The sequence below is a fragment of the Lygodium microphyllum genome, chromosome 5 (assembly GCF_053477565.2).
Source record: "Lygodium microphyllum isolate KBCC chromosome 5, Lygodium_microphyllum_v1.1.10, whole genome shotgun sequence".
NCBI classification, from domain to species: domain Eukaryota; kingdom Viridiplantae; phylum Streptophyta; class Polypodiopsida; order Schizaeales; family Lygodiaceae; genus Lygodium; species Lygodium microphyllum.
The window spans coordinates 171,691,934-171,710,384 of record NC_141139.1 but is presented as its reverse complement, the minus strand read 5'-3'; the positions used below and the strand labels follow the sequence as shown (position 1 = coordinate 171,710,384).

General features: G+C 40.7%; 3 protein-coding genes and 1 pseudogene across 3 annotated transcripts; all 4 read right to left on the bottom strand.

Moving 5' to 3' along the window:
• Nucleotides 1-1,789: 1,789 nt before the first annotated feature.
• Nucleotides 1,790-17,471, bottom strand: CCP2 (ubiquitin-fold modifier). The gene is made up of 5 exons (XM_087678754.1): nucleotides 17,245-17,471; nucleotides 17,062-17,130; nucleotides 16,129-16,226; nucleotides 2,186-2,218; nucleotides 1,790-2,065 (listed from the first exon to the last, which is right to left on the bottom strand). Exons 1-5 carry the CDS (start codon nucleotides 17,259-17,261, stop codon nucleotides 1,995-1,997), a joined length of 288 nt encoding a protein of 95 aa, XP_087534880.1. The 5' UTR covers nucleotides 17,262-17,471; the 3' UTR covers nucleotides 1,790-1,994.
• Nucleotides 6,208-7,286, bottom strand: LOC148036700 (uncharacterized). Its single transcript, XM_087678751.1, is given in 2 exon segments — nucleotides 6,208-6,668; nucleotides 6,671-7,286. Coding segments are annotated over 2 exon segments (1,077 nt in total).
• LOC148036699 (uncharacterized) lies at nucleotides 7,696-8,130 on the bottom strand. The gene has a single exon (XM_087678753.1). It carries the CDS (start codon nucleotides 8,128-8,130, stop codon nucleotides 7,696-7,698), a length of 435 nt encoding a protein of 144 aa, XP_087534879.1.
• LOC148036698 (uncharacterized) lies at nucleotides 8,143-8,798 on the bottom strand (annotated as a pseudogene).
• Nucleotides 17,472-18,451: the final 980 nt, after the last annotated feature.

Sequence of the window (18,451 nt, the reverse complement as noted above, 5' to 3'; positions counted from 1 at the left end):
CATCTCTAAAAAACCAAAATGGCCCATAAGACAAATAAATGAATACATATAATCACATTGTTTCAACTCAAGCATACCAATGAAAATAAAAACAACATAATATCCTTATGTTAACAATCATAAGCATTGTAAGTGTAGACTACTATCATGAACAGAATGATGTCTTAATGATCCTCCATCTAATCTATAAGTTCCCAACCTAATTTATAATTATCACTAGAACTATTATACTCTCCCTCAGGCAAGGATATCTATTACGAGGTGATCCAAGAAGAGTCCACAGAGAGAAGGCACTCGTCTTTGATGACAATAATGATGGCTAACATTTTGCAAAGGTAAAGATATCAATAACAACAATGAAGTGGTGTACATCATGTTCTGCAAAGCATAATTGCTCGACTTGTGAGCCATTTGACTTGTGAATGGCGCATTAGCGCTATTGTAGTGGGAGCGTTTGGCAAGCTCACCCTAGAGCTAGTGCAAAAAAGATTTGGAAAAACCCATTTGCCCAATTGCTCTACTTGTGCATCTACTTCCACCACAAAAGTCTCTCTTTTTGTATCTAAAGATCCAATAAAAACAATCTTGGGCATCTCTAATCCTCATACTCCATCCCCATACGAAGAGACCCAAAGCCATCCCCCAAAAATGGCAATGGAATCTGCCTCTAATCACATAACATAAAATCTATCTACAAAAAAAGCTTCTCAAACTTAGGTTACCTCCTAATTGCACAGCTGGCTGATATGTGCATCCTCAAATATATATAACCATCCTATCTCAATCCTAATTCATTTTGATTATGTCAAAATATCTCCTATAACACTATGTACCCTATGGAAGAGGCATATACCCACTAAATCCCTCTATTAACATGTGCAACAAGTAGCCTTTGTGTTGAGGGGCTCTAAAGGGTGGGTGCATCCACATGATTTGTATCAATCTTGATGCTATATCACTTCTTGCCTCAATTCCGATATGAAAGAGTGAGACCTAAGTATGGGCAATGCAAACTATACAATGGTTGTAGCAATGCATCCATGTAGAACTGTGTGTCCAAACCACAATAGCACTTCTACACACCAAAAATGTCTCCATTCCTTACTAATTCGCTAAAGGTTAGTGCCAATCACAAATATCTATACTTAAAGAGAGAGAGAGAGAAGTGTAGCCTTGTAAGATGCCTCATTCGTGCATACATGCATGTGTGAAGATGGGTCCGATGAGTACCGTGTGTGTGTGTGTGTGTGTGTGTGTGTGAAGATTAAGTTCACAATTCTCTATTTTGATTACTCTTCTTAAAGGCTATCTTTCTAGAGCTTTATAATAGGATCCAGAACTTTTGCAATACCTTTACTTCCATCCAAACCAAAAGAAAAACCTTCAAAGCACGAAACAAAAGAAGGCAGTACGCCAGAGGGGGAAATTCTCTATATATTATTAAATATATTTCTTCAAACTGCATTCGAGGTCTACCAATAATTAATTGATATAATGTAGGTACTCTAGTCAACTTTATGGTGTTTGATCCTTCCAATTTATCATTTGATCCTTCCAATTTACCATCCAAATTCTTTATGTTGTTTGATCCTTCCAATTTAACATCCAAATTCTAACACCAATATTCCAAATTTGCCTAAAAAGCTTCAGCATACAAGTTGAACCTCAAGTTTTGACCAAGTCCTCTTTAATTGGCTTGCAAGTAAACAACTGGCCCAATTGAATGATAAAGAAACTATTTTTACATCACATTTGCTCAAACTTCTTCATTCAAGTTAAACCTTGAGGCTTAGCCACAAACTTCCAACTCATATTAGATTAGCAATTAGGGGAGCAGTATCCCTACACCCGTCAAATTGCACGTGTATAGATAAAAACATCCATTTACATGGTGGTTAAGCTGTCTCTTTTCAAATGGCACTCTCTTCAATCAGGTGTCTGTTAAAACAATCACTTATTTTTCTCTTGCAGCATGCAGATTAGACTGTATTTTATTATAGTGCACCTCCAACCCTGTCACGAGGAATGAGCCGCAGATCTGGTCCATGTTTCAAGAAAACATTACCTGAATTCATGCAACATCATCAATTCACTAACTGATGAACAAGCACTCCATATCACCAGCTATGTAGGGCAAAAAAACCTAATAATTTTTGTGAATGGCAGCTTTGAATGATCGAGTTACCTGCACTCTGCTGAGGGTTTATCCCAACACCATCTGAAAGTCAGATGTAAACAGATTTAAGTAAGACCCAACATATTAAGGTTATATCAAAGAAAGACTATTTACATAAATAAAAACAAAAAGGTAATACCATAATTAATCAATTAAGTATGGCCCAAGTAGACTTGTATATCCTAAGTAGGTTCAGTATATACAAAAGGAAAAGCAGACGATAAAGTAGGCTCTGTACAAATGAGGAACAGTACAATCAATATCTTGAAATCCAATATTCTGTACAACAAATTCTGTGCACGTTTTCTTTTATAAACCCATTATTCTGTTTGAGTGTTTTGAATACAGAATCAGTGGCAAAACCCTGAATATTGATATTGCTCGCTAAGCAATCATAGTGTGATTATGCAGGGATCTTCTAAAGAACATGTGTTCGCATTAGGACAATGAGATCCCCACAAGGTCCAGAAGACCCCTGTAGGGCACCCACAATCAATCTGACCAACAACTGATCAGTCTACGATCCAAATGCAGTACTGTGACCACAACCTTCATAGGCCCCACAAATAGCAATTGATCCTACTGCACCTCTAGCACGATTGGAGAAGTGGGCTGCTATGTCACTATTAGCTGCCCATGCTGATAGAAACAGAAGCACAATGAAGGTATGACAGCATAAGAGAGAGAATGCAAAAAGCCAGAGATGGAACAAATGCCTGAGGTTCCCAACTCTGTTCAAGAGATCCCCAAGGCTGCTGGGTAAAGCCTTGGTGAGACATCTATTAAGTAAACTGTCACTCACATGTGAACACACTTTAGGTGCATTAAACAAAGGTCAAGCTAGTTGCTCTTGCCCTATATAAATAGGGCCATGTATCTTCTGTTTCACATGCTATATTTTCCAATTTATTAAGAAACAGTCTCTTGACAATTTCTCCATCTTTGAATCTCCCATTTCTTTAGTGTACATCTCTCCCATTCTCCATCTTTGAATCTCCCATTTCTTTAGTGTACATCTCTCCCATTTCCAACATATGGTATCAGAGATCAGCCATAAGTGCATCATCTTCTTCACTATCTTTCCTCATCTTCATAACATGCAATGACATGCTGTCAATGAAACCCAGCAGTTACAATATCACGTCTGCCACACGTACTAGCTTCAATATAAGATTCTTGTGTGTCCAGACTGCCACTCCATCTGCTGCAGAACATATCGAAGCAATGTGTGTGCATCTCAAGTCACAGCAACTGAAGTCATCATACTTCCAATGCTACCCTACTAACAGATCTGCAATCTCAATCCTCTGTCAGTCCTACCTGTCCTATCTTCAGATCTGCCATCAACAATGGGCCAATCAGACTTTGATTATGCCCTTCAAAGCAAGGTGTGCTGTTCCACGTGCTAACTTGAATATAAGATTCTATATGGTCCAGACTACTACTCTGTCTGTTGTGGAACATATCGAAGCAATGTCTGTGCATGCGAACTACTAGTGTCTCAACATGCATATTCATTCAACTGAAGTGTAACAAATACAACTTCAAAGCACTATGATTTCATTCAATGAGATACAATATTCAACTGTACAATAGGGAATGTACATTGCTTCAAAAAGCATTCTAAGTCACTGTGGATTCCAGTAAGAAAGCTTCTCGGTAAAGTTGCAATAACTGAGGCGAATCTGCCAATTTAGCCTCTTCCATCCATTTGGCATCCATTGGTGAATAGTTCTTGAACTTCACCAAAAATCTTTTTATAACTCTACCTTTCACTTTCCTATCCTTATGTGCCAGGATCTGCTCACGAACTAGAATCTCATCTAATTCCTCTACTTCAGGCTGTTCCTTTTGAACCAAATCTTCTGGCAGTTCACCAATAAAAGGCCTCAATAGGCTCACATGGAATGCATTATGAATTTTCCAATTCTCTGGCAATTTCAACCTATATGCTACATCATTGATCTTCTCTGAGACTTGAAAAGGGCCATAATAATGCATACTCAACTTTGGAAACAAACGTTCCTTGCCCTTCTGTTTTCTCAAACGTGTCTTTTCAAAACGCAATAAGACCCAATCATCCTTTTTGAACAAGAGCTCCCGACGATGACTATCAACAGCTCTTTTCTGTTTAGCTTGTGACTTTCCTAGGGCATACTTGACCTTTTTATATACTTCTTCCCAATCTTTTTAATAACGATTTGCTTCAAAGATGTTATCTTTTGTCTGCAAAATGGGAGGCAATTTCTTTCCACCTTCCACAATCTCAAAAGGTGCTTTGCCAGTAGATGAGTGCACCATATTATTGTATGCATACTCAACCAATGGCAAGTAGTGTTCCCAAGAAGTCTTATGATCTGAAACATAACACTTTAGTAAATCTAAAACAGTCGAATTTGCTTCTTCAGACTGTCCATCAGTTTGTGGATGGAAAGAAGATGAAAATTTCAGTGTAGTGCCCATGTTTTCAAACAATGCTTTCCAAAACAAGCTAGTCATTCTTGGGTCTCTATCACTCACAATTGACCGTGGCATTCCATGGTACTTGAAGATATTTTGCATAAATATCTTTACCATGTGTTCTGACTTAATCTTTTTCCTAACAGGAATGAAATGTGCCTGTTTGCTGAATCTGTAAATGATAGTCCACATTCCATCATTCCCTGAAGAAGTTCTTGGAATATCAAAAATGAAATCCATGGCAATACTTTCCCATGGCCTTTCTGGAATAGGCAATGGTTGCAATAACCCTGGTGCCTTTTATACAAGGCAAGATCTGACATATGCATCAATATTAGATCTCAAGGCTGGCCAATAGAAGAAAGTCTCTACCCCTTTGACTGTAGCATCAATACCACGATGTCCTGCATATGGTGAAGCATGACTTTCTAATAAAACTTTTGGCCTTAGCTGTTTTGTAATGCATAGTCTTCCATGCATTATGATAAAGCCTTCTTTGAACACATAATGATCATGATGTTGGCCATTGATCGACTGTTCATAGATTTCAGAGAAATCTTCATCATCAGCATACTGCTCTTTCATATCATCTAATTCATGGTGATAAGGAATTGAAACAGCTGACACCTATGGTTTGCGAGATAAAGCATCTGCAACTACATTCTTCTTACCTTTCACATGCACTATCTGAAAATGACACATAGATAGGAAATTTGCCCAACGCATGTGTTTCTCTGACAATTTAGCCTGTGTGAGAAAGTATCTAAGTGTTTGATGATCCGTTTGCACTAAAAAATCAGCACCAAGCAAATAGTGCTTCCAACTAGAGAGTGCATGGATCACAACCAATAATTCTTTCTCATAAATTTGGTAAGTTCTTTCAACAACAGAAAGTACTCTACTCTCGTATGCCACAACTCGGTCATTCTGCATTAATACAGCACCAATGTTGTTTCCACATGCATCACACTGCACTACAAATGGCTTAGACAGATCTGGCAAAATAAGTACTGGATCATAGTCATTTTCCCCTTCAAACATCTAAATGCTGATTTCTCTTTGTTAGTCCATTGCCATTTGACATCCTTCTTTTCAAGCATATGTAAAGGAGAAGCAATCTCTGCAAAGTGTCTTACAAATCTCCTGTAGTAAGAGCATAGACCAAGAAAACTGCAGACATCATGAACAGTTTTCAAGTTTGGCCAAGAGACAATTGCTTCTATCTTTGCAAGATCCATCTTCACACCATCTTTAGAAACTATGTGCCCAAAAAAGTGAATCTCTTTCAAAAAGAATTCACTCTTCTTACCATTAATGAGCAATTTGTTACGCTTGAGCTCATTAAAGACTGCAACTAGGTGTTTTCTATGCTCCTCTTCATTCTTTGAAAAGATAATCATATCATCAAAGAATGTACCAACGAAACTTCGATAAGGGCAGAAAATTCTATCAATCATCCTGTTAAACATAGCAGGAGCATTGGTCAATCCAAATGGCATGACTAAAAATTCATAGAGACCAAATGTCGTTCTAAAAACAATCTTATGGATATCCTCTAGCCTGATTCTGATCTAATGGTATCCACTTTTTAAATCTATCCTGCTAAACATACATGCTCCCTGTAATCGATCAAGAATGTCATCTATCCTCGGAATCGAAAGCCTATTCTTGATCGTGTTCTTATTCAAGGCTCTGTAGTCAATACACATTCGCCAAGAGCCATCCTTTTTTTGAACTAGCAACACAGGTGAACAAAACGGAGAACTACTGGGCTGAATTAGTCCTTTCTCTAAAAGCTCATTAACCTGTGTCATAATCTCTTTCTGTTGCGCTGCACTGACCTTGTATGGTGGTCTATTGGGAGGACTAGTCCCTGGAATAAGATCTATGGTATGATCTTCACGCCTCTCAGGGGGTAACTCTTCTGGTAACGAATCTGAGAAACAGTCAGTGAATTTATCCAAGAAAGCCCTTCTACTTTCAGCTAGTACAGACACATTACTGTCAACTTCATTAACTTGCTTTGCAAAACCAAGTACGTAGAAATATGATTTTACATTACACAAGTAATTGCGGAAGCAGAAACAACTGGGATAGACTCTCCTTTAAGCTTCACATCTAACACATGAGTCTTGCTCCTATGTACAAGAGTAATCGTTCTATTGTAAGTATCCAAGATAGCATGCTTCCTGTGGCACCATGGGATACCCAACAGAACATCACAGCCCTCTAGAGGCATAATATGGAACTCCTCTGTGTCCACATAGCTCTGAATATGCATACCAAGTTTGCCAAGAATGGGGATGACACGTTCAATATGTCCTAGGCATGCCAAATCAGCCTGTCCAACTGGTCCCATTTCCTTGGGACGTATACCCAATTTAGCTGCCAATACTGGTGAGATAAAGTTTGCATGAGCTCCAGGATCAAAGAAAATAAGCATTGTGGAATCTTTGATCTTTCCACAAGCTCTGCACAATTCTGTAGCATCATCAACTGATTGATCTCCCACCATATCAAGCACTAAGCCAATGCTGGGCTTCTTTTTACTTGGCGCATCTTTATCCTCTACATCTTTAGAAAATTGCTGTGGGCACTTAGAAGCAATATGGCCTTTCTGTTCACAAATAAAGCATTTTCCAACCATCATTAAAGCCTTTCTTTCTTCAAATGATTTGCCAAAAAGAGGCCCCTTTTGTCCTTTACCCTGTTTAAAAGAAGTCTAAGGTTCCTGCTGAAATCTTTTCTTCCAAAAAGACTTCTTTGTAAAACTGGTCTTTTCTGGAAATTGCTTCTTCTTCTTGCCAGGATCCTGCTTAAACTGAGAATCCTTCTTTTCAGTGCCTTTAAAGTTGTTAGCTTTTCCTTTCAACAATGCATTTGCCACACCAGCATTTTCAATTAACTGTATCATATTTGTAACCCTAGTCTTGGTACAATAATCCCTGATGGCTTTGGGCAAACTGCAACAGTACTTTTCAATTTGTTCTGACAAGAGCACTTTCCTGTAAGAACTCACAGGCAAAAGTGCTTCCCAAAATTTTTCTTATTGTACTCTTCTAAATCCGTACAATTTGCCGCATCCAATTTATGCCACATGCAGCCATGACATCTACTTCAAACATGTTAGTTAACCATGAGGCTGCAAACAACTGTTTGAAATGAACCCAAGTGGCAGGTGCATATCCTTGCATCAACAATATGTTCCACCATTGCAAAGCATTATCTTTCAAAAAAGTTGCAGCCTTCCGCACCTTAGAAGTCTCAGTAAAATTCCCTCCTATGTAAGCTGCATCAAACTGTTGTATGAATGTTAAAGTTTTCAGCTTATCTTGCATACCACTGAAGGTTTCAAACTTTATTGCCTGACCACCCTCTTTATAGTCTTTAGGCTTTGCACTTTTTGGTGTCAGGTTATCATAAACAGGTGGCTGTAAAAAGGGGAGTCCCTTAGGTGCATTATCAGCATTCATTTCACCTGTCTTAGCTGCCATATGCCCACTAGGCTAAGAAAAACCAGCAGCTACATTTTGTACTCCAAGCATCAAATAAGGACTCTGCAGAGTTTGATAACCAGGCTGTAGACCAATATTAGCATAAAGTGGGTTCACTGCCTCAATAGGCATTTTTTTGGTGGCCCTCTAGGCAAGTATCCCTGATAACCTGTGGGTAATCCAGCCATTGCTTGAAAAACTGACCCACCACCAAAGTAACCAGGATAAGTAGCAAACTGAGGAGGGATAGTCTGTTGTGCCACTTGTGCATAACTGCCTTGACCATTCACTCCCTGATCCTGTGCTTGTGCTTCTTGTTGCACTGGACTTGTCTCCATGTTTGGTGTCTTTTCCACATGCTCACGCACATTAGAGATTTGCCTTTTTGAGCGCTCCATGGTATGATATGATGACTCAGCCTGAGAATCCTCATTATGTGACTTCAAAAATTTTTGCATCCGATGATTCTTTACCAGCTATTGGAAAGAGCCAACCATACTGAGGAGTTGTGCCATAAACAAGTCCTCCTGTTCTTGCTCCTCATCATGTGGTTCGATCTCGGTTCTAGAAGGTTCTGACACCTGTGCACCGATACTCTCTCTTTGGTGTCTATGAGCAGAAGAAGAACTCTCTTCTTCATGAGGGAGTTTTCCTTTGCCTCTATCCATGTCTGCAATCTCTCTAGTCCTATAATCTCTGTAAAACCTGTGTGTATGGCCTTTTCGCCCAAAACTCTCCGAGCTTAAATTCTTATAGAAAAGAATTTAAATCCTGGGGATGGAACCATGCAACCGGTCTATGACTCACATAAAGCGGTAGTTCCTTCAATTAACACCTGGACTTTACATACACACACATAAACAGAGACCTCTCTCCCTCGCTCAACACCAGATTGGCCCCGAAGACTGGGGCCCCTCTCGGTATTTCTTTATCAATTAAAAGATAGAAAATTACAAAAATGGTAATGTTCCAAAATACATAACCTGTGAATAGTTGGTTTTCATCTATTCTAAGTAAATCCCTGCTACATAGGAACAGTACAGCATGTCCAGATCAACATCCCTTACTGTCCAGCATGTGCAGAATTCATTGTTCTTACTGTCGAGCACACTGTTCTTACTGTTCAGCATGTGCAAAGTTCACTGTTCTTCAGCAATGAGCATGCGCAGAGTTTACTGTTCTTACGAATCAGCATGTGCAGAGTTCACTGTTCTCATTTAGCATGAGCAGAGTTCACTGTACTTATTCAACACGAGCAGAGTTCACTGTTTTTATGATTCAACATGTGCAGAGTTCACTATTCTTATTCAGCATGAGCAAAGTTCACTGTTCTTACGATTTAGCATGTGCAGAGTTCACTGTTCTTATTCAGGATGAACATGTGCAGAGTTCACTATTCTTATTCAGGATGAACAGAGTTCACTGTTCTTATTCAGCATGAGCAGAGTAAAACACAGAATTGTACCTTTGATGAAATCAATCCATCATGCAAAGCATTTCTTCTGAGAATAGAGAGAGAGGTGATTAGAGGGAGCAAGCTCTACCTCTGTGCTTGAGTCAAAGACGTAGGAGTACTCTCCATGGCTGGTTTTCTTGCAGCAATCTGCCCTCAGCTCCTCAAAACTTCATTCTCCCATCTGCCCCATATGCCTATTACGTTTTTTTTAAATGCTCTCTCTCTCTCTTTTGGGAATTTGTGCCACATGGCATACATATAACAATTTTCCCGTTTAAACCTTCCGGTCTAAAATTCTCCATGTTAGATACAAAATTTGACATCGGCACAAACCAAAGAATTAATCCTCGTGTAAAAACAAAGACAATGACGCGAACAGATTCTGGGGTCCAAAAATAGTAACTCCCTAAATTTTAGGGATGGTGACCCTTGCATTTCTCAAGTTGTTCTATGCAACTTTTATCATTGCGTCCACATCAAAAGTGTAATGTGGCTCAGTTAAGTGACTTTTATTCCGTGAGCATTCTCACATGTGCATCTTCTATCTTGGCCAGGTTCATTGTTCTACACCATCTCCAGTGGCTAAGCACACAGTCCCAAACCACTGGCATTCTATTCTCCAGTGCCCAATCAATATGGAACTGGTCCTAAGGCTCAGACAAACCATTAGTCCAATTTGTCCCAATGGCTACCTCTTCTAGCTATGCAAAGATCTTGCTTATTCCAAGAGAACTCTGGGGATAAAAAGCAACAGCAACAAAAGAAAAGAAAAATAAAATATTTATATAAGTAAATAAGAAAAGCAACTGTAAAAAGTACCACCACCTGGTGACACTTTGCCTCCACTGCTCGTATGGCGACTATTCAAGCTGTTCTTGCCTTGGCTAGCCACGAGAGATGGCATGTCTATCAGTTGAATGTAAAGTCGGCCTTTCTCAATGGTGACTTGCAGGAGGATATCTATGTCGAGCAACCTCCTGGCTTTGGATCCTCGGATGGGAAAGTCCACAGGTTGAAGAAGGCCTTGTATGGCATCAAGCAAGCTCCACGTGCATGGAACGAGAAGATTAACTCATTTCTTCAGTCAAAGTTGGGATATCGGCGCTCCACCATTGTGTTGTATGTTGATGATTTGATTCTGACAAGGGATCATGCACAAAAAGTGCAAGAGACCAAGACACCTTTACATCAAGCATTCGATATGACGGATTTGGGGCTTCTTTATTTCTTCTTGGGTCACGAGATTTATCAGTCTCAGAGGGGGATTTTTATCTCTCAACAGAGATACATTCGGGAGCTCTTGGTGACTTTTGAGATGAAGACTTGTCAGACCATTTCTACTCCTATGGATCCGAACTGGAAAGCCACTTCACACTCAGATTCTCCCTTAACGGATGCTTTCCGCTACCGTCAATTGATTGGATCCTTGATTTGGCTACTCAACACATGTGTTGAACTTTGTTTTGCTGTGGGTCTTTTGGTGGGGTTCATGAGTAAACCCCAACAGGTGCATTGCCAGGCTGCCCTGAGGATCCTTAAGTATTTGACGGAGACATCTGTGAAACCAGCCTTCCTCCTCGAATAGGGTGGTAAATCCCTAATTACAACTTAATTACAGCAGCAAACAATAAATGCAAATCTAAAAATACAAATTTACCAGCTGATCTTGGACGATGCACACCCGATTGGCCCCAAATTTTGGCACCCCTTTCGGTATTTCTTTAGCTTTATTGAAGAAAAAGTTGACTTACAATGGGATTCTCCCAATCCCTTTCAGTATTTCAACTCCCCTTGCTGTCCAAAGTGACCAGCAAGTCTTCAAACTATTTTGCCCCTTGATTTCGGCACTCAATTGGCCTTCACCCACTTCATAGATGATGGAAATGCTCCAAATTCAATGGCTGGCTAGTCCTCCACCTGAATTCAACTGAAATCCACCTTCACCAATTTCTGGCACGTTTCCCAAGGCTGCTGTTAAACCCTGATTTCTACTGTAAATTAGGATTTACAGCAGAGAAATTTGCAATTTCTCAGCCTCCAAGGGTCCAAATGCTGAGATCTTTGGAGCAAGGTTGTGAAATGGCTAGGAGATGAGAGGGAAAGCTATAGAGAGAGAAAAATCAGAGTTTTGTCGCAAAGAATGACTGAAAATCGGTCAAATGCAGCTGCTGCCCTGCCACAACAACATGTAGATGCAAAGAACTGAAGAAAATCAGTCATTTACTGTTGCTGCCCTGCCTCAACAGCCTGTAGATGCTATCTCCTGCTGTTGATTGGTCTTCTTTTGCCCCTGGCTGCCTCAGAAGGTCCTCCAATGGCTACAAATTAGACCAACAACCTCCCCTCTCTCTCTCTTGCAGGCTGAATTTATAGAAATGCTTCTCTTCAGCCTCTACAGACGTTTTTCAATCTTACATGGGCATTTTTGACAAGTGACAACCTTCCCAAAGGGTTTTTTCAGCATTTTTCATAATTAAATATTAATTTTCAGCCTTAAAATACTGAAAATTAATCCAATAATTACTTCGGTGCCCTGAAAAATAATCTGACTAGTCAATAATTAAATTGGCTAGGCAACTTCCATTCCCGAGTGTCTCTATGTCATCTTTGACCATCAGATTGGCGTTAGATACCATTAAACGCCACTTCTCCAATGTTACCAGCTGACACTTATGGCCAAATGGATGACCTAGGCCAACAACTGGCACCACATACCACCAAGTAACTGTGCGGCATAACTTATAGCAACTTTTTTCTTTGACATCCCGTGATTTCTTCGGGTCCCAAGCTTGTAAATTTACTTTAACCCCAGTTGCACCTCACATCTGCATCATTTACTTAATCATGTGATTAAAAATTAATCCACATGTTAAGTGAGGTTTCAAAAATACATGTCCTCATGACAGTCTGACTTAGGGATTTCTTATCTAGTAGGTACAAATGCTTCTAATCTTGTTCTTGTAGGTTGGAGCAACTCAAATCGGGCTGGAGATGTGGACCACCGGCGGTCTACTACATGCTATTGTTTTACCTTGGGTACAGGTGTTATCTCTTGGAGTAGCAAGAAGCAACCCACAGTAGCCCTTTCTTCTACAGAAGCGGAGTATCGGGCTACGTTTTCCACCACATGCGAGATTATGTGGCTTCGGAGATTGTTGGAGGAGCTTGGCTGCCCCTAGTCTTATCCTGCTCTTCAGCGGTGCAACAATGAGAGTTGCATTGCCTTGGTACGGAATCCTGTATTTCATGCCTGGACGAAGCACATTGAGATCCAGTACACTTCATTCGAGAGAAGCTTCTAGATGGGACCATTGATGTGGAGTACTGCAAGATGGAGGATAATCTTGCCAATTTGTTCACAAAGGCACCTCCTCAGGCTCTTCTTCGACAACATGCCAAATCCCTCAGTCTTCTACCCTGTCCAAGATCTAAGAGGGGATATTAGAGAGTCATTCCCTGGCCACATCAGTAGAATAGACAGCAGGAGCCACGTCAGCAAGACATGTCAGCAGCCACGTCAACAATCTGCACAAGTGCCACGTGGTAGCCTGCAATCGGACAGTTTTTTATTATATTTTATGCAGTCGGCTGCATTTACTGCAGCCAACCTAGTGGTGGGCACTATTTCTTGGCTATTTATAGTCAATTAGTGGCACACTTTCAATTATTCTGATCTGACATCCAACAGAGTTGGTCTGCTGAGACTAACTATGCGCAGGTTGACGAAGATCAAGGATCTCAAGGCGGAGACACACGCAGATATTTTCTCTGCACTCGTGTATATTTTTGCACTCCTATACGGCATACTGCACCGCAGATTTTCTGTGTTTCACCGTCTCCTTTTTTCTCTCTCTATTCTCTCTGTGTTCACTCTCTCTCAATCTTTGTCCTACGCTTCCGCATCGCTACACTCTTATGACCTAGGATGCCTAAGAAACTAGCCTAGGGGAAGATAATGACCAAACTTGTTAGAGATGCCATAAGGTACTAACTAAGGGGAAGATCAAGGATCCACCACACCAATGGCCCACCATTGATATGAATATGGATATCAAGGAGTAGAGAAGCTACGCTACCTCCCTAGGGAAGACCACCTCTCAGCCTTCTTGGAACCACACAAAACTTGAACACAAATGCAAAACACGAAAATACAAAAATACAAAACACAAACAGAAACACAAAGAGAGAAGAAAGATAACTCTAAAGTGAATGAATGAATGCTGTAAATGAAGGAAAGAGTGTACAAGATGCTTAACGGCAAAGCTGTCCAGCATTCGATGACTCTTGTGGGAGTAGGTTGAGGGAGTAGCCGGAGTGTGATGTCCACCAAAGACAAATCCCAAGTGCTGTAACCACTAGTCGAAGCGGAGATGATGGAGGAAGTGGAAGGGCAGCAGGCTGGAAACCAAAAGAGCAATCTCTGGGGCTGAAACTAGCAAATGCAGTAATGTAATTGCCTGAAGATGATGGCAGCCGATCACTACAGCAATTGAAGGCTAGGCAACAGCTGTAGGAGGAAGATCTAATGCAGACTAAGCCTGCATTACAATAAACGCAAGGTACATGATGCTTGGTGGGAAGAAGTTGATGGGCAGCAAGGCGGCAGCAATGGACAAGGCATCAGGGGTTGATGATGACATGGTAGTAGTCATCACGATGAGCTGGACAGCCACACTAGAGGGAGAGTTGATGGCTGAAACCTACAAGACAAGGGATAAGGCTGAGTGGTGGGCAGGCCAGCTATTTATAGATGAGTTGATCCTCCCAAATTAGGGTTTGGCTTATGGGACAAATTAAAAATGCACACTGCTGTAGACAAAATGCAGGCAACAGAAGGTTGCAAACAAGCATCCTTTGGTTAGGAACAAGTCACCTAGGCAGTAGCACAGGGAAAGAGCAGCACTCAGCAGCAGAAGGTGATGGCAGACCTGTATCCGCAGAAAACAGCACCTCATAACCAAGACAGACATCTGATACCATTTTAGAAGTGGATGCAGCAATGAAAGTGTGAGAATCTGCTGGAATAGATTGCACAACACAAGAGAAGAGAGAAACTACAAAGAAAGAGAAGAACATCACAAAGAGAACTCAGAAGAATGCTCATGAAATGGGAGCAATATACCAAGACAAGAGACAGTACAAGAACAGTGAGTCGCTAGCTGAGTAGGCATTGGCATTGGCACTAGCTCCCTCTCCAATAGGGCTTGTAGATGTCTGAGTATGATGACTGAATCGAACGGAGCAATGACCAATAAATACGCCATAATCAGAAAAAAGTCAGCCAACTAAAAATTAGGTCAGCCATAAACAGGTTGGCCAGCAATAAATGCCTAGTCAGGCTGGCCCCAATAAATCAGGAAACTGCATCATAAATGCTCAGCCCATTAACAAAGACCAGACTCAATCATGAACTAACTAATCTACTAACATTGATTCCAACTTCTGCCAATGTCCCCCTTTGCCGAAGCCAGGATTGTCTGTCACTATGGCACACATTTAACTTAACCTCACATCTACACTTCGCATGTGCACAATGTACGTGTCCAAAGAGCATTAAGTTAAAAATGCACGTCCTTGATATGTATAGCCTTTAATTATGAACAAAAAACCAAGCACCTGGCTGACTTGCAGCTTGGCCAACCTGTTAAATGGTCTAACCAATAACCTATCCAACCTGCCAAGACACAGCTCCATCCAGCCCCTCACTCATGCTATTTGCCAACTTTTCCCAAACCCAAAATGCCTGCCAAGAACTCAGGTCTCCATAGTCCTCACACCTTAGAAAAGTTAGCCTTATTTGCATATGCAAAAAGATGGGCCCTTTAAATTCATGTCATGATCCGGTCACCCCCTGCACCAATAAAATTTCCCTCAACGGATAACCTCTTGGTAAGTCTGATGAAGTGGTAGACCATTCTCCAAAAACTCATTCTCATCAGCCACACTGAATCTTACAGCAAAATGTCAACAGGTACTTAAGCTTGCACTGTCATGACCTTCATGAAGGCCTCCCTCATTCACCAACTCAGGTTCTGCTCGCTCCAAAAATAAAAGTACATAACCCTCCCTTGACCATAGAAAAAACTGGGCACATCTTCCAAATTCCAATTGGTTGGCAGCTCCAACCTATAGGCTATGATAACAACCTTTGCCAAAGATGCAAAAGGATCCCTGGTTTTGCAAGCCAAATTTATTTACACACAAAAGATAAACTCCCAGAAAAAAAAGCAATACATCCCACCAGAGGAAGCAAGCTAAGACAAAAAAAGGAGTAGTCAAAACTATTCTTTACACTTGAAGGATACAAGTCCACAACAACTGACATTTGGTACATGTTGTGACCTTTTTTTCTAAACCTGGCAGACTTTCTGAACTAGAGAAAAGGTTCTAAGCATTAAAACCAACTCTGAGCCAGCACAACTATTCATTAATGCACTTTAATGAGGGATAGCTGCAGAGAACAGAATGAAAGAAATACTTATATAAAACATGACAGAATTCAGGAGCACGTTCCAGAAGACAATTGAAGAAATGAAGCATACCATTTGTGATAACGGCACTCGTTTGTGGTGGAACTTTGAATTCCTCTGCTGCGAATTTCAGGACTGCTGTAAATGGTGCCTCCTCGGGTACACTAAAACTGAAATAGCAATTACATCCGCACACACAAACGGAATTAGTCAATACATAAAAATCACTCAAACTACTCCCACTTTTCCTCTCTCATGCTGACATTACTCTCAAAACAAGTCCCAATTTACTAATTTTTCAAACAGATTTGAAGGCTCGATCAGATAAGATTTACCACTCTTAACAAATTGGTAGAAAACTCAGGTAGGACTTGCCAGATCTTTCTTTTTTTAATCCGTAGTCATAGTTAAAGATGTTCAAATCATCCCTGTCCCCCACCCCAACCATGACCATCTCCTAAGCTGACATAAGGAGTCAGGTTCCTTGGCTTGCACTTGCAGAATCATCCCATGGAGATTAAAAAACGAAGATAGTTGAGAAGCTAACGCACAAGACTACATATTTCCAAAGTCTGCGGGAAAACATTAAGTAAATTGAGCAATTCCTTGATCATAAAGATGCATGAATTGCATTCTACACGAGCGTAACGTCATAATACTCGATTTTGCAAAATCTTAAGCCCTTTATATGTCTTCCAAGTCTTGACTTGATCGTATTGTTTGCTGAATGTCCGCTTTACTACATTTCTTCCATTATCAGAGTAATCTTTGGAACGCAATAATGGAAAAGACGGCATCAAGGCAGTAGCTGTCTTAATAACACCTCACAATTGGAAGACAATACAGCAAACGTCATCACGATATCGTCTCAACAGCAGGTTGATTGGCACAAACCAAGCAAAGCGAAGCAGATCAGGCGAATCAAGCGTGCAACAAAAATAGAGCATGCATGTGCGCGTGTGCAGAGAGAGAGAGAGAGAGAGAGAGAGCATAAAGATTACTTACACTTTAAAGGGAAGCTTTGGATCCGAGGTCAGGGTGACCTTGAAGGACACCTTCCCACCGCCGCCTGACCTGCAGCAACCAGACAAATACCAGAGCTTAGGCATCAGCAGATGTATCCATACTAGGCATACACAGAGAGAGAGAGAGAGAGAGAGAGAGAGAGAGAGAGAGAGATGTGCATACGGCTTGGCAGACTCCATGTCGTACAAAAACCTTTGAATAACCACAGCAGTCTAGCCTTCTCAGGTATATAGTGGTCTGAGAGGTCCACTTTCGTCGCAAGTCCACGTGCGACAATTGCAATGATTCAAGTCCTCCAATGGCTCTTTTGTAGAATGCGTTTGTATCCTTTAGCATTTCAATGCCTTACGAGAGCACCTACTGATGCCATCATGCCACCTCTCACCCGAAGGCGCAGCTGTAACTGGTTGTTATCTAACGGTCCTTGGTTTACCTTCTACACCTTAGAACCATTATTATTAAATTAGTCCAAATCACCTTATATTGACTACGATACTAAGCAAAATAATTTTCTATGATTTTCCTCTTTCTTTTCTCGTTTACGTGTTTTTTTTTTGGTGGCCTAAAAGGCCTCTACATAGACATAGCAATGTATGGTAAAACATTTTAAATGTTAAGTACTAAGAATGTTGGCAAAGGTGAGATGCCAAAGAGCCACCCAAGTGAGGGATTTGAGCCTTCAACCTTCAAAAACTCACATATCGGCCCTATCGACCGAGCTAACCACTCATTGGAAACATTCTCATGTGTGTGTGGACGTCAAGTGTACAATACCCAGCTAGGCTCCTCAAGGGGGAATTTTATGCATGTCATGCCATGTGTTGACATGCAAGACATGAAATGCGGCATCCTCTTGTTAAATGACAAGTGTTCTCCTTAACCTCCCTAGGCTGCTATAGTATAAATAGGGGTCATGGGCTACAAGCCCTTCGGTCTTGCCAACACCACTTGTGAGGCTCTTGCAAGGTAAGTCCTCTTCTAGTTCTTGTCTTGTTCTTGTCTTGTCTTGTAATCAAGGTGTCACTAAATTGCTTGCTTATTACGCATTCTCTTGTAATTGAGTCATCTCGTAATCAAGTTCTAATTCAATTTCTTTTTCAAGTTCTTCTCTTGTAAATTGTGAAAGTAATCTCCTCGCTCTAGTGAGCCAGAGAAGAGAGAGATCTAGAGAGAGGAAGAGGGTAATAAATAAATTAATCAATATAAATATTTATAGACTAGGCATGAAATTACATACATGTTAATATGGAGGATCATATGATCACATACATTTTCATCAGTATAATTTTGATAGTTGCAAGTCAATTTTTACAAAGAGATGTTGAGAGTGGAAGTTCTAACTTGGAAGGGATTTCTCTCACCTTGCACA